We start from the raw sequence: 15728 nt of genomic DNA, 5'->3' as shown, positions 1-15728 counted from the left end.
CCAGCGACCGATCTGCCTTGCCCGGGAAGAGCGCAATGATGGTGCCAACTTGGGCCAGTGAAGCAATGTCCTCCACAACTAGACTGAAGAACAAAAGGACAGCAACTTGTCTGTTCCCCTTCCCCCAATTCCCCAGCACTGTTCCCCTTCCCCCAATTCCCCAATAAAAATCTTAAAAAAAAAAAAGTGAATGCTAAAACGGTCAACTTTTTAGAAGAAAACATGACCTCGGAGTAGGCAAATATTTCTTAAGCAGAACACAAACAGCACTGCTCACAGAAGTAAAGATTGGTGCATTACCCAGCATTCAAAAGCCAGCCCCAGACGGTGAGAAGTGTCCTAGAGAAGAACGCATCCATAATATGTAAAGAACGCCAGCAAATCAATAAAAAGACAAACTGACACAAAAGTGGGCAAAGCCTCCAAGAGGCACTTCACAGAAGAGTGCAGCAGTGGCCACGAAGGTGGGAGAGACACTCGGCCTCCAGCGTCTCCGGGAAGGGCACACACACCAGCATGGCTGCAATGGGGAAGACAGGCCCAGCAGGGGCCACAGAGCAGAGCCCTCTCAGAGAGGCTGCTGAGTGCAGATGGGGACGGCCGCCATGGGAACTGGCCTCATCTGCAACGCGGCGTCCACCCACCCTCTAAGGTGGCCATTTCACAGAAACAAAAGTTCTGGCCACTCAGCGACACGCTCAGCGGAGACTAAAAAGAACCCCAATGTCCCCGGAGTGAAAGAGACAAACTGGTATATCCACACAGTGGGCATGACAGAGCCAGGGTCTTTAAAAGGGCGAGCTACCCGCCTACACATGGCGGCCAGGAACCACCACAGACGAGGCGGCTTGAAGAACGGAAGACGATTTTGGTATAGTTCTGGAAGCCGGAAGGCCAAGTCAAGGTGCCAGCAGGCGGTTGGGGGGGGGGGGCCCTCCCTGGCTTGCAGACTAGATGGCACCTCTCGCTGTGCTCACGTGGTCTTTCCTCTGTGCAATGACAGAGAGCTCTGGTGTCCCCTCTTCTTACAAGGACACCAGTCCCCTCGGGTTAGGGCCGAACCCTAATGGCCTCATTTAAACTTAACTACCTCTGGAAAGGCCCCACCTCCAAATACAGCCATACTGGAGGTCGGGGCTTCAGTCCACAACAAAAATTTTAAATGTAAAACTTGAAGCCATACCTCTAGAAGAAAATATAATTGAACTCATATAATCTTGGGGCAGAAGGCTGTTCTAAGCAAATCAATACACTGTCTTAAGAGAATGATAGATTTACACAGAAAAGTAAAAATTCTGTTAAAAATCCTCACAAACAAAACTGAAAGGCAAAGTTAAAATTGAAAAAATTGTAGTCTGTGATAAAAGGTGACACACTGGATATCTAAAGAGTTTTGCAAACATGTAAGAAACAGGGCAGAGGCAAATGAACAGTAAGTATAAAAAATGGTGAACTTGACAAAGAACATGAATAAAATTGAAATTAAACTGGATAGCATTCTCCTCTACTCAGTTCCTGGCAGCTAACACTGAGAGGGGCATGGGAAGCTGCAAACCAACGCTGCAGTGGGTGCCCACTCCCCAAAACCATGCCGCTCCGACAGCCAGGCCATAGACGGGCTATCCTGGATGAACGCCTCTCAATGGGGCAGGCAAAGGAACAACAATGAGGAGATTTCAACTGGAGGCCCGATGTGGGGCCTGACCGGTGTCACCTCCTCCAAGAAGCCTTCCAGGCTGCAGATGCCAGAGGGCAGAGGACATGTGTGGGAGGGAGGAGATGGAGGCGCAGAGGGGTCAGAGCTGGTGCTCTAATGCTCCTGTGTATGACACACAGCAGGGACCTTGCTAGCACCTGCTGGCACCTACTGGGCTGAGGACCGTCCAGGTGGAAAGAGCTCAGATAGGGCCTGGCCCCAAGTAGGCGCTGAAGGTGGGGTGGGTGAGCGCTGCGGTGAGAGGTGCTCTTCTTCAGGGAACCTGCAGGCACAGGGGTGCAGGCATCACTCCCAGAGCCAGAGCCCAGCAGCGCCTGCAGAGCCGACCCCACCCAGCCCCGCCCACCCGTGCACACCCCCATGCGAGAGGCCTGGGAAGAGCTGGGCGGGGCCTCCGGGGGGCGGGGTTGGGAACAGCCTGGAACCCCGCCCACCCCGCCCCACCGCCAGAGGAGCCCGGCTGGCAGAGGGGACAGAGGCCCGGTCATAATTTATGCTCCCCCGCCTATGCTTTATAGCTTTCTTAATTCGGCTCCTGCTACTATTAATGTAGTTAATGCTGAGATTATATCTATTTTCTGGCGTCAGGCGGTGATTTATTCAAGCCATTTTTCCGGTGGAGGCTCCCACGCTGTTAAATCAAGCGCCTTGCCAATTAAGTGCTGACTTGGGAAGTGCACGCAATCTTAACAGACATCTAACCGCAAATTAAACCGGGGCTCCTTACTCTGGGGAGTGGGCGGGGCAGCCATGGAACCTTGCTGACTTGGAGGAAAGTCAGGGGAAAAGCACAAGGCTCTCACTGGCCTGGTCTGTGGGCTCTGGTGGTGCTCAGCGTGAGGTCCCCTCCGGGTCCACCTGGCGGCTGTGACTGCCCTGCCAGCAGAGCGTGGAGCAGAGGAAAGCACGCAGGGGTCACTTGGCCTGTCCCCACCAGAGCTGCCACCCACCTGGGGACAAAACGTTTAAAACAAAACACCCCTCAGACAACCCCACTGACTCCTGAACCGTCCACCAATTTGCACATGAAGTGGCTGGCGAGACCCTCTGAAGCCTGTCAGCAACACTGATCCCAGGGTGGTGAGGAAGGGACCCCCTGAAGGAGGAGTGTGGAGGAGGGGCTCAGCCAGCCCGACCTCTGAGGGGACACAGTGGCAGGCATGGGGGAGGCAAGCACAAAAGGGCAAACCCAGAACCACAGCAGGGGAAGGACACCCCCCAGGGCCCAGCACCTCCTCGGGAGCCTCTACACCCCATGGGAGCCTCCTGGCCAGAGAACCAGTGAATGACACAGAGCCGGGCAGATGCCAGCACCCCACAGTGGGGCCCTGGGATGAGGCGGTGGCCAGTGGCCTGAAAAAGCACCTGGTTGTGGGAGCCCTTTGACCATGGTCCTCAGTGGCTATGAGACCCCCAGACCCTGCAGCCAACACGGGAGCCCCCTAGATGCCTGGGGCAAGGCCTCTGCCACCGTCTGCAGGGGAATGAAGTTTTTGGGGATGATCAGGCTGGAAGGTCAATACATGTAAAGAGTTACATATGCTATTGATCATCTACATGCTCTTCACTAGTGCCTTTAAAAGCAGGATAAGTGGAATTTAAAAATGGTGTTTGAGTGTGGAAGGCACCCAGGTACCACTGGGTGACAAGGACATTTTGTTTCTTCCTGTCAGGGGCAGTATTTTCAGCTTCCTCTGCTCGTCATTTCCAGGGACATCCAGGGACACGACGTGGACACACGAGGGCCCACGGTGCTGGCCAGGTGTGGCCAGGGGCTCAGGTTCAACCCGAGGGCACTCTCCCACGGGCTCCACAGGGGAAACCTAATGGACCCTACGAGACTCCCTTCCTAACAGTCCTGCTGTTTTCAGAACAAAGCTTCTTTCAGGCAAACCAAAGGGACATCCTCTCTAGTCCGTCAGGAAACGCTCCAGCTGGCCCATCCTGCTGGCCCACAGGGAGGCCACGCTGTGACCTGTGGTTTTGCCATGGTGATGGCTATGTCTTATGGGGCCCTGCATGGCCCTGTCCCCTCAGGCTTTGCCCAAAAGAAGCCAGGCCTCCACGAGGTGCGAGCCTGCCCAACCCCTTCCCACCGCTTGCCCCCAGGGCAGGCCTGCCGCCACTGGGCAGGCCTTGGCCACACAGGCCAGCTCACAAAGGGCAGACGAGCCGCCTGCATGTCACACGGATCAAGACGCGGTGCGCTACAGGAGAGAGAGGCCGGCCCAGGCAAGCTTGCCAGCGGGGTTCAGCATCCACATGCAGCAGGGCTGGGGCACCTGGGAGAGCGCTGACCGCTGGGGCTGGTGCAGTGAGGGGACGCAGGAGGGCTGCTCCGGGGCTGCAGGGCACAGCAGGCTGCTGTGGAACAGAAGCAGCACGGTGACGCCTCCCAGCCTGCCACTGCCCAGGCCCCAGGAGCCCAGCACACCCCATTCCTGGCTCCCCACACCAAGAAAGGGCAAGAGAGCCAGGCGACAGGAGCAGGACAGGGACGTACACATGCACAGAGAAGGAGGGGCAGGGGGAGCAAGACGCAGGGGCCTGGAAGCTGCAGCAGAGAAAGCAGGGCTAAGCGACTGAAGAAAGAGGGGGACAAAGGCTACGGGCCTGACACACTCGCAGACGTGAGACCAGCAGGGCTGGGGGGCCGGCCCGACAGCAGTGACTGTCCCAGCAGACCTGTGGCAGAGCCCAGGGCAGGGAGGCAGACAGCACTGGCCCCACTACCTCCAGTCTTGGCCCCGGTCCTGTCACGCACCTCCTACCTACCAGCATGGCCCTCGGAAACAGACACCAGGGACATGCCGTGGGTCAGTGAGCTCTGGGCCGGCTCGCCACGGGCCGGAGAGGCAGGTGACCAGCAGGCCTGAGATGGAGCACGTGGGCCTCCAGTGTCTGCCGCCACCCTCCCCTCCCACGCCATCTGCAGCTGAAGCCTGGATGCTGCTTCTCACGTGGTCTCGCCTCCAATACTGTGGCTACAATGCCTGTGACCCCAGGCCCCACACCAGCTGTCCCCATGGCCAGGGAGGAAGCAATGGTACAAATACCACGTCAGTGGGGGCAGCTGTTCCAGGGGCTGTGTGACCACTCAGGAGTACGAGCCAGAAGCTTGCCTGACGGGGAGGCGGCATGTCAGCCCCACACTACTGCCCCTAAGAGGGCCGGGGGGGGGGGGGGGGAGGCAGCTGGGACAGCTCAGGTCTGCCCCCCCCGTGGGAGCACAGGGGCCGAGTGGCACTGGGGTGGCCCAGCTGAGCGCTTAGTCCTGACCCTCCACTGTGCTGACTGGTCCTCTGTCATTGCACCAGGACCATCCGAGAGCAGCGCACACAGGTGGGGACAGAGACTGGGGCGCTCGGCTTCAACGTGCTGCCCCGCCGGATGGGCGTCTGACAGTGAGCACAGGCCGCTCTCGGGAGCCGCACAAGGAGGGAAGCAGGCAGAGGACCCACGTCAGCCTGTGTGCCAGCCTGGGCCCGACACCCAGGGCACTCTCTGCCAGCGAGGCTCGGCCATTCTGAACGAGGCGCCAGAGGGAGATCAGGGTCCCTCACAGTGTCCCGGCAAGGTGGGCTCTCCCCGCTTACCTCCTAAACCATCGAGGGGGTGAGGGGGTGAGGGGCCCAGGCCCACATCCCCGCCAAGTCCCAGCCCCTCCCCAAACCCAGCCTAGGAGTGCGGGCAGGTGTTCTGGCCTCAGAGGGACGGTTCAGCCCTGCTGCCACGGGGCTGCTGACAGCCGAAAGGCCTGCGTGCCTCAAACAGACAGAGAAATAAATAAATAACCACGGCGCGCTTTGAACCGACTTCCAAATTAAGAGTTGCATCCTTGCTGTCAGGCCCCCGCCAGCAGTTTCCACGGCACCTCCCGTGCAGAATGGTACCTCAGCCCGTTTATTAGAATGATGAAGGCGGAAGACCCACACGGCACTCCTTCCTTAATGAGCAGCCGAAGGGATCGGTAAGCATAATCTCACAGGCAGTAATATTTTATATAATCGCCGAGTGGTTTAAATTGAAAACCCCCAACTGAATCAATATTTACTGCATTGAAACGAAATGAATAGTAATAAGTCACTAAGCTCCCTGTCCCGTTTCATAAAATAAAAAATTATAAAAATGAGCACAGGCGCACGGAGGCCATCACGTTAACTCTCACGGCACTTGGGGAGCCACAGCCGCCTGCTCACATAAAACAGGCTTCTAAAAAACCTGCCGTGGACACCTGCCTCAGCAGCACACAGGGGTCACCCCACGGGCCTCCCAGGCCCTGCCTGGTGTCCACCGTGTCCTCCCAGGCCTCCGGCCCAAGCCTCAGCACCGTGTGCTCTGCCGCACGCTCATCACCCTCAGGTCAAACTTCTGCTGTCGGGTCTTCACCAATTTCCTCAAGTTCCACCCCAGCAAGGGGACAGGTGGCGACCCTCGCGGACACTCTCGGCCAGCTCCCCGTGCAGGGAGAAAAGACCGTTCTCTGACCAGGCCGGGCGCTGGGCTGGAGGGCGAGGTCCATCAAGGCTGTCCTGGGCTCTAGCACAAAGCAGGAGCCTGCCGCCCTGTGCAGGCCCACGGCGCCCTGGAAAGCCCATGCTTCCCCTCAGGGCTCCAGGTCCCCCAGGGAGACCGCGGCCTACAGGGTTCCCGGGGCACAGCAGTGCTGACAGAGGCCAGAGCCACGTGGGAGCCCCGGGGAGGGTCTTGAGCTTGTTTGTACTCTGACCCAGGGCCAGGCTGGCAGCACGGCAGCCGTAGGGCACAAGCCCCCCAGGAGACAGGGCCTGGAAGCCCCAGCAGACTCCTGGGCAGGAAACATGGCCCCATCAAGCAGGTAAGGCCGGCTCGGCAAGGGAGGGGGAGGGCAGCAGCCTCAACAAGTTAAAATGGCTCCTGCCTAGAACAAAAGACAAGCCACCAATTTAAAAATGGGCCGAGGACCTGAGGCGTGATCACAAAAGAAGACAAGCACTGGTGTTAAAGAAGCCGTGATAAGCACTTAACACCCCTGGTCCTCGGGGAGCTGTGAATTCAAACCACAGCCAGCCACCACCGCACATGGAGGAAATTCAAAGGACAGTAGCGCCAAACGCTATCCTGGGAACAGGAGGGCACCCCAGCTGGGCGTGGGGGGGGCATCTGCAGTGTCACATGAAGACAGGGTACCTTCCCATGTCCCCGCACTGGGAGTGCGTGCACCGCACAGAAACGGAGACACGGGTCTACACAGCGTACGCGCAGAGCGGCAGCCTTCGTTCATTGTCACCCACCGAAGTGGAAATGACTCAAGTCTCCACGGAGAGGACTGACAAACCACTGCGGGGTGGACACTGGAACGCAGCCCATGCTGCCGAGCTGGCTGCTTCGGGGCTCAGGAAGGAAGGTGTGAGCCTGAACCCCTGTTGTGCAGGAGGGGGAGACTGAGAGTGGATGGCGGAAGGTGCTTGTGAAAAGGACCCAGGGCCAGGGTGGGGACAAACCGAGGGTTCAGAATGAAGCATGGTGACAGCAGACTCTATAATGGCCTGCAGAATAAAACCTGGAGTCCACACCGTTATAAATAAAGAAGCGAAAACAAAGCAGCAGGTGATAAGGGGCCGCGGTGCCTTACAGGACACCAGCCACCAGTACAGAAGGAATGGGGACCACTGCAGGTCAGAATGAGCAGCTGAAGCCCAGTAGGAACAGGGTTGCAAACAGGCCAGATGTGCCCCCAGACACGCCCCGCAGAGAAGACGGCAGCCAGGAGGTTGGTCGGGCTCACTCAGCGCCACCGGGAGGGTGGTGACACCAGGTCCTTCCAGGGCTGCACCGAGGGGCCACCCAGCGCTTCCACAGGTTCCTGCCCACAAACCTGAGTCTCATCACACATGAACGGAGACACACTGCACAAAGCACCTGGCCTCCACTCCCCAAACAGCAGGTCACAAAAGACAGAGTGAGGCTGAGGCTGGTTCCAGCCTCAATGAGGCAGAAGAGGCGCAACGCAACCCCTGAGCCGTTGGGGAGTGCAGCCAGCTCTGCCTCCGGGCAGCATTCACTGATCTGGGGACCACATTCCATGCCTGGGGAAGATGCACCAGGTCTCCCATCTCCTTGGAAAAGGTCACACATAAACAGACAGGGGATGTGATGAAGCAGTGGGGACCAGTTGTCACCAGTTGGTGACCTAAGTGAACAGTACAGAGCAGCTCAGTGTGCTGCTTTTGCAACTTTTCTCTAAGCGCAAAAGTATGTCAAAGTAAATTTACCCAAAAAAGTTAAATGCAAGAAATGACTTAGGGGGGCGGCCGGGTGGCTCAGTTGCTTAGAGCACATGCTCTGAACAACAAGATTGCCAGTTCAATTCCCACATGGGCTACTGAGCTGCACCCTCCACTAGATTGAAACAACTACTAGACTTGGAGCTGATGAGTCTTGGAAAAACACACTGTTTCCCAATAAAGTTTAAAAAAAAAGGGGGGGGGGACCGGCCAAGTGGCACGTTGGTTAAGAGTTGGCTTGGGACACCAGCTCTGAGCAGCACGGCCACGGTTCGGATCCCACATGAGGGTGTGACACTGCCCTCCACAGCTAAGATGGTGAACAACAGCTCAACCTGGAGCTGAACTGCCGTTGAGTCTCCTGCGACGGCGTAGGCTGCAGCCCCTGTGGCAGTGGGTTGCCATGGGCTACCGTGTGTAGCCAGCAGCCAGCGTGAGCGGCCAGCAGCCGCAGTGAGTGGCCGTCGTCCAGAAGCCGGCGACTGATTTGCCTCACCCAGGAAGAGTGCAATGATGGTGCCAACTTGGGCCAGTGAAGCAATGTCCTCCACAACTAGACTGAAGAACAAAATGACAGCAACTTGTCTGTTCCCCTTCCCCCAATTCCCCAGCGTTGTTCCCATCCCAATTCCCCAATAAATATCTTTAAAAAGATAAATAAAAATAAAATAAAATAAAACGACCTAGGGAGCGGCATCGGGAGTGAGCCCAGGAGCTCCAGGGCAATTGTCCTTCCTCCCCTGCCCCCGGCCCAGGCCTGCCCTGACTCGCCTTCATGCACCCCTCACCATGGCAGCCCCTTCTTCCATCTGGCAGCCCTGCCCTGGGTTGTGAGGGGTGGTCAGCAGCAACAGGGCTGCCCCCTCAACATGCTGAGACAGAACGAGGAGCGGGCACTTGGTCCACTTGGGCCACTAGCCACAGAGCGAGGTCTGCCTCGGGCAGGCTGCAGCCCAGCTGTGACCATCTGTAGGGCCCTGGGTGGTCAGGTGCCCCCAGAGCAGGAGCTGGACCAGGGTCCCTCATTAGCTGACAGGCACTGCCAAGTCCGGGAGGCTCAGCGGGGTCCTGGGCCCTGGCTCCCGACCCGAGGCTCGCCCTGCAGCCTGAGGCCTGGGCAAGCCCCTGCACTTGAACCCACTCTGCCTCCTGCCCAGGCTTCTTGGGGTCTCCTCTGAGCTTGCATGCCGCTTCCCTTGCCAGGGGAGCCCTCTGCGCCTGGCTACCTCCCACTGACCGCGTGCTGGACTAGGGGCAGTTCCGAGTGGCCTGCTCGGGGTCTGTCTCCCTCCCCCCGCGCCCCGCAGCTGTAGCTTCCAGGCAGGCAGGGGCTGGGCAAAAGGAAGGCCCTCCATTGGCACTTCGGGAGTGAGTAGACAAGCGCCCTCCCATACCACCCTGGTGGCAGGCAGGAGTTGCTAAAGCCACTCGTCTGACGGGTGGTCCTCCGCCTGCTCTGCCAGGGACTGCCCTCACCCAGGGCGGGGCCGGCTCCCGGAGCCCTCGGCACCCAGTTCTCCAGGCCTGGGAGCTAACGGGCTCCACTGCGTGGCCCACACCAAGAGGGTGTTCACCTTCCCTTCCCCTCCCCACTGACACCGAGGTGAGGGAACGAGGTCAGGGAGGGCTGGCACGGCCCAGGTCACCTCAAGGGTGGACTGTGACACCCCACTCCATCCTCCCTGGTTACAAAGGGCCCCTGGTCTGGTTTTTCCACTGGCTGTCGGGCAGAAGGGTGGGCAGCAGCCCCTCCCCAGGGCCCACAGGCAGCCCATTCCTGCCATCCTGCCATCCCCCCACACCCCCGCCAGTCCAGCAGCAGGGCCTGGGCCCACCATCATCATCTCCCAGGTGGCCGCTGCCCTCTGAGTGGACATCCTAAGCCCCTTCTCCAGGCCCCCGAGAAAAGCCCACGCTGACCTTGCTGACCCCACGCCCACAGGGGCCTTCCCTGAGCTCCCCCTCGGCTGTGTCCACCCCGGGTGGGTCTCCGTGCTTCCCAGCATTCACCATCCCACAAAGTATCTGCTTCCTGACCACCACCCCTCCAAGGGGACAGGTGTGGGCAGAGCTCTGCCTGGAACAAACGGGACGGCTCTGCCCAGCTATCTGCAGGGGGCGCCCCACCACCCAGCACCGGACACCCTACTAGCCCCTAACAGGGTCCCGGCCGAGGCTGGGCTGGGAGGGGTGTCTGCACACGGCTGGCCAGGTGTGGCCTCAATGGAGAGGGCGGGAAGGGAGCATCACTCCCTGAGTTCCTCGAACGGCCACAGCCTCCAGGGCAGGTCTGGGGACGAGCAGGACACTCCGTCCTATGGACCGAGTTGTGTCCCCCAAATTCCTGTGTTGCAGCCTTAACTCGGTGTGATAGCATTTGGAGGGGGGCCACTGGGAGGTGATCAGGGTTAGGTGAGGTTGTACAGGTGGGGTCCCATGAAGGATTGGGGTCCTGATAAGAAGGGGACCCTGAAGTCAGGCTGCCAGCCTGCAGCCCTGTGAGAAATAAAGGGGCTGTTGAAGGGGCCGGACTCGAGAACCAGGGGCAGGCAGGAGGCAGAGCAGGGCCTGGACTGGCCCAGGAGGCTGTGCGGTGCCTGCTCATTAGGGAGATCAGGGTGGAGGGGCGGGGAGGGGAGCACGGGGACGTGGCCACCCATCCTCGGGCTGAATTCCTCTTTAATGAGATGTCACTTTGCAGAAGGGCTCCAGAGCCTTCAGCAGTGCAGCCCAAACGTCGCCAAACCTCCCAGAGATTACTTAAGATCTGCCGCACAGACACAAGTGAAAAAAGACCAAGTGAGGGGCCCAGTGAGGCGAGCGGCAGCCCCGTGACAGCTCCATTCGTAGTCAAACCGAGCAGCCTCGAGACGCAGCTGCTTAAGCACAGCAGCTTCTGTTTATTTCGACTTTCATGTCAAGTGAATTCGGAAAGAGAAAAGAGTGACAGGCAGTTTAGGGATATAAGTCACACTTCAGCTTCAGTTCAGATTAATGAACTTGCTAGAAGCCAGCGAGGGCGCAGACAAATCCACAAATCTTGTAACAAAAAAATTAAATCCTTACTCACCATGAGCCTCAGCCCTGGGGTGCCCTCTGCTGCCCCAGGGAGCTCGGGCCGGTTCTGGGTAGCAGTGGCCTAGAGTCCTTGGGGCCCAGCTGGGCCTCCTGAGGCTCTGGACCCAGGCCCACCCGTAGCCTCCGGGACCATCAGCCGCTGCCCCCACACAGGCCAGAGTCCTTCCCGGGAGGGGCCCACTGTCTCCCCACCCTGGGTCCCTCCTGCCCAGGCGTCCAGATGCACTCACCTGGCCAGGGCAGCAGCTACCTCATCTGCCCGTGGCTCTCGAAGAGCAGGCCCGTCCTCAGAGACCCCGCCTGGCAGGGCCCACAGAGCCCAGGAGCTGCTGCCCGGCGGCCTCCCACCTCTGTCTGCCCCACCGCAAGCCCTGACCAGCTGGCAGACCTGACGGGCTGACCTACTTCCAGCTGACTGTCCTCCGGGATATTTCTGGAGTCAGGGCCTCACCACAGGAGCACCAGCCCCTCCCTCCACGTCAGGGCCAGACAAGCTGATGTGGGGAGGGGACGCCCGGGTCACCTAGAAAGTAGGCTGTCACGTCCCCACGTTCCCACATGTTGAACCCAAGCTGACCAGGGCTAGGAGGAGGGTTCTAAGTCAGGAGACAAAGAGCGAAGCCACCTCACGAGGCAGGAGTGCACCTGGCACCCTGGGGATGCCAGCGGACAGTGGGCCACATGGCCCACGTCTCAGGCCATGGCGCTGCACACGGGGTTCCAGACAGCAACAGACCAAGGACCCTGCACCCTCTGCCTTCTTCCCAGACACCAGGCCTGAAGACAGGGAAGGGACAGAGGAGACCCCCAGCCCAGCGCCGAGCCAGGTGGGGACCAGCAGTGGGGAGAGCAAAGAGGCAGGTTAGGGCATTTAGAGGTGACGGTGGGGAAGATGAGGGAGGGCCCCTGACATGGGGTGAGGGCTGTGGTCAGAGTGGGAGTGGGATCCCTGTCTCTACCCTCTCAGGACAGGGGTGGCAACTCTGCCACCTCTCCAGCCTTTCTAATACCAGGCCCCTGGTGGTGCAGAATCAAGTGTGGTGATGCCTCGCCGCTGAGGGGGTGGGTCATCCCTAGGCAGCAGGGCGGTGGCTAGCCAAAGCCCCCAGCTGTCAGGTGTGGAGCTGTGCTGAGCCCAGGACGCCTGGCTGCTCCTGGCTGTTCTCCAGGCAGCAGGCCGTGGGCCCAAGAGCCCCGCTCCTAGCCCCAAGTGCCCAGGGTCATGTGCACATACCACCCTCTGGGGCTGCCTGAGCACCCCAAGATGGCGTTTCCCCTCTGCAGTGACCACACTCACTCACAGTGAGCGTCTGCAGGAGATGGGGTCCAGGGCTGGCGCTCTCAGCCGCTGGCCCCTGCCTCCCTCCTGTGTCTGCCAGCCCCCAACTGCCCACTGAGATGACCGAGGCTGCTGGGGCCTGACCACCGGCCCCTCCAGAGGCTTCGTCCTTCCACGGCAGGTACAGATCGGGAGGCACAAGGAGCGCCCTCCATGCTCAGGCTCAGGCCAGCTGCCAGGTGGGACAGCCCGCGTCCTCACAGCGGCAGCCACTCGGCCCACACTGGCCTGGGTCCTGCCACCAGACCAGCACCTCCTTTTGCCGGGGAAGAGCTAAGAATCCTGCAGCTACGCAAGCAGAGGTCAAGGCCATGGCCAAAGCCAACGGCCCCAGAGCCTCCCTGGGGCCTGCTGACCACACGTAGGCAGCCCCAGCTCTGATGAGCTGAAGGAGGCAGGTGGGCGGGCTCCAGACTGGCCGCCAGCCCGGAGACGGGCCCTTTCTGCTGCATCGACAAACGGAGCCAGGCGTGTGCTCCTGACAGCAGGGCCAGGCAGCTGGCAGGCAGCCCCTCTGCCGAGGAGGCCGCCCCTGCCAAGGCACAGGTGACCTTGGGCAAAGGAAGTCCAGCCCTCTGGCAGCCACGTTTCCCAGGGCCTCCTGAGCCATTCAGGCCTCAGCACCCCGCACCCACCCCACCCTGCAGGCCCAAGCCCAGAGGTCAGGCCCCCAAGGGTCCAGGGCTGTGTGCTCAGGGTGCGTCCTGGGTGCCTGGCGACAGGTCAGACAGGCCTGGGGGGCGGTCAGGGAGGGAGGCCCCACTAAGCACGGCCCCTGCACGTGCCCCTAGTGACTGCATGGCCATCCTCGGGTGGGCTTGGCATGCTTCCTCACACAGGGACGCCTGAGTGCACGAGCCGGTGCACGCCCAGGGCGTCTAGACAGCCACAGACCCCCTGCAAGGCGGCTGTCCGGGCACCACCATCGCTGGGACAGGGAGCCTGGGGGCAGCAGGAGCCATGCCGGGCTGGCAGCAGGGCCTCCCCCGACGGCCTGCCCCATCCACTTGACCCGAGGCAGGACCGCGCATGCCTGCCCACGCTGCCCATAGGCGCCCTCTCAGCCCCCACCTGCTCCTAGCGACCAAGCTCGCTCTGCCTAACAAGCGCGACTCACGCTCAGCAGCCGCCTCGGGGCACACCTGGCCACCTCCCTCCTACAGGAGCCTCGTCCCCGCCGGGCCTGGCACCCCTTCCACTCCCCCCATCAGGGACCGGCGCACTCAGCTGGCACAGCGCTGGCTCAGCTGGACCCAAACCCAGGGCCTCCCTGGTGCTCAGAGGCCGGGAGGAGAGGCCTGCCAGCCCAGCCGCGCTCCCAGGACAGGCGGGGACTAGCCAGGGCTGGGACGTGGACGTGGGGCCAGGAAGCCGACTGCAGGAGGGGAGGCAGGAATCAATAAATCAGCCTCATTCATGACGATCGGGGCTCTTATTAAGTAAATTAATTTAAGTTAATTTAGCTCAATCCTGACTCCCGATCACAGTGATTTAGTGAGGGGGAAATTGCATTAGGAAAGGCCACACTCACCAGATAGGAGAACGGAAGAGAATTAGGCCCACTTAGCATCGTGGATTAATATGGAAATAGCAGGTGTAAATTTACCCTTATCAAGAGAGTGAAAATTATCTTCATAAATTTGTAGAAATAGCCCCAAGATGCTTATAAATCTATTTAAAACAAAAATATTACAAAAAGTGCAGTAAAATTAATTTAAAATATACTTCCAGCTACCACCTCCAGAAAGCAGGTGGCAGGGCCACGTTTACTGTGGCCTAGCGGTAAGGAAGGCAGGCAGTGGGCACTGCTGACTGCTTGGGAGGGAGGGCTGACAACCCAGCATGTCTGCCATTGGCCAGCGGGCTGCACCTCCACTCACAGCCCCACGGCCGGGCAGTCACCGTCCAGAGGGCGGCAGAGCCTGCAGGGGGCTGGCTGGACGGCCCCTGGTTGGGACTGTAGCTACTCTGCTCTGTGGTCCAGCCCCTCAGGCACCACGGCCGCTGCCCCCCAGCCTCTGGCCCGAGGCCATGTGCCCTGGCATGGAAGCCCACACTGCACCAAGGGGCTCCCACGTTCTTCCCCTGGGAGGCAGGCTCCAAGGGTAGCTGGAGGACAGAGGGAGGGGTCTGCCGCTGCCCGATTCCCACCCGCCCACCAGCCTCGCGCACCCACACAGGGCATCCCGAAGCTCTGAGGCTAAGCAGCGTCCTGAGATGGGCCCCCAACACCCACCCCCTGATACTGCCTCCCTGGCTTCTGGGCATCCAGAGAAGAAGAGGGAGCCACCCCACTCTGCACGTGCTCAGCCAGAGCAGCCTGGAGGCTGCGGCACTGCCACGTGGAGTCGGCGTGGGGTGGGCTACAGGCTTGCCTCTCGCCCTCAGCAGTCAGACAGGCGGCAAGATGTGTCCACAGCTTTCCAAAAGGGGCTGCTGAGGGCCCGGCCTCCCTGACCACAAGTTTCTCCCTGAGCCCATGGTGTGTCTGCTCCCACAGCCGCCTGCCACCAGCTAACCACAGGGCTGTGCGTGTGCCCACGTGTGCATGCAGCACACAGGCTGGCCAGGCATCTGGGGCAGAAACTGAACAGGAAAAGGAGCCCACTCCCCAGCCAGGAGACGAGACCAGCACTTGGGAGTGGGGGGCTCGGTCCCCGCGACCCTCAGCCCCACCCTCTGGCCTCCACGCCTGCCAGCCTGGCCCCCAGGCCCCCAGGCCCGTGGGAGCCCAGACCTACCTGCACAGGGAGAGGCGTCGCATCCGCCAGGAGGGGAGGGGCACGGGGAACGGGGGGTTGTTGAGCGGTGACGCGGCGGTCTTCTTGACGATGCGGTAGCGGGTCTTGATCACTCTGCTGGCGGGTGGGGTCCGCGGGCTGTGCATGCTGGACACTGCAGAGAAGACCCAGGCACAGGCACTCAGGCAGGGAAGGAGGCCGGGGCTCCCAGTAACTCCTCACCCAGCCCCACCCCAAACGCATGTGCCAGAGGGACTGGCAGCCCCCAGCTACAGGGGAGCTCCCATGGGACGCGCGTGCTCACCCCCTCTCTGGGCACCCTCACCAGGTGCCCTCGCGGATGTGTGGACTCAGTCCCTTCTGATGTAGGGTGATGTACTGCCATGTACAGCTTTCCTTCTTCCTGGATGTGTCATGCCCGAGCTCCCTCCCATCCACTTGATAGCTGGCAATCTCTCCATAGCTTCGAGGAACGCGTCTAATTGCCCGACTTTCATAATCTCCAGCTCTAACCGCCCAGATAATTAAAGCTAATGCAGCAGGACGCAGGCGCTCAGCTCTGTGGAGGACCCAGCTGCCCCCTCAAG

At 60.3% G+C, this 15728-nt stretch overlaps 1 protein-coding gene across 1 annotated transcript in view; it reads right to left on the bottom strand.

Moving 5' to 3' along the window:
• ZC3H3 (zinc finger CCCH-type containing 3) overlaps nucleotides 1-15728 on the bottom strand; it is a 67607-nt gene that overhangs the window by 26226 nt on the left and 25653 nt on the right. The window contains exon 5 of the mRNA XM_019657778.1: nucleotides 15142-15295. Within this exon, the coding sequence (XP_019513323.1) occupies nucleotides 15142-15295 (154 nt within the window). The remainder of the gene's footprint in view (nucleotides 1-15141; nucleotides 15296-15728) is intronic.

The sequence above is a fragment of the Hipposideros armiger genome, unplaced genomic scaffold, assembly GCF_001890085.2.
Source record: "Hipposideros armiger isolate ML-2016 unplaced genomic scaffold, ASM189008v1 scaffold_280, whole genome shotgun sequence".
In the NCBI taxonomy this organism is placed as follows: Eukaryota; Metazoa; Chordata; class Mammalia; order Chiroptera; family Hipposideridae; genus Hipposideros; species Hipposideros armiger.
This window is presented reverse-complemented; position numbering and strand designations above follow the sequence as displayed.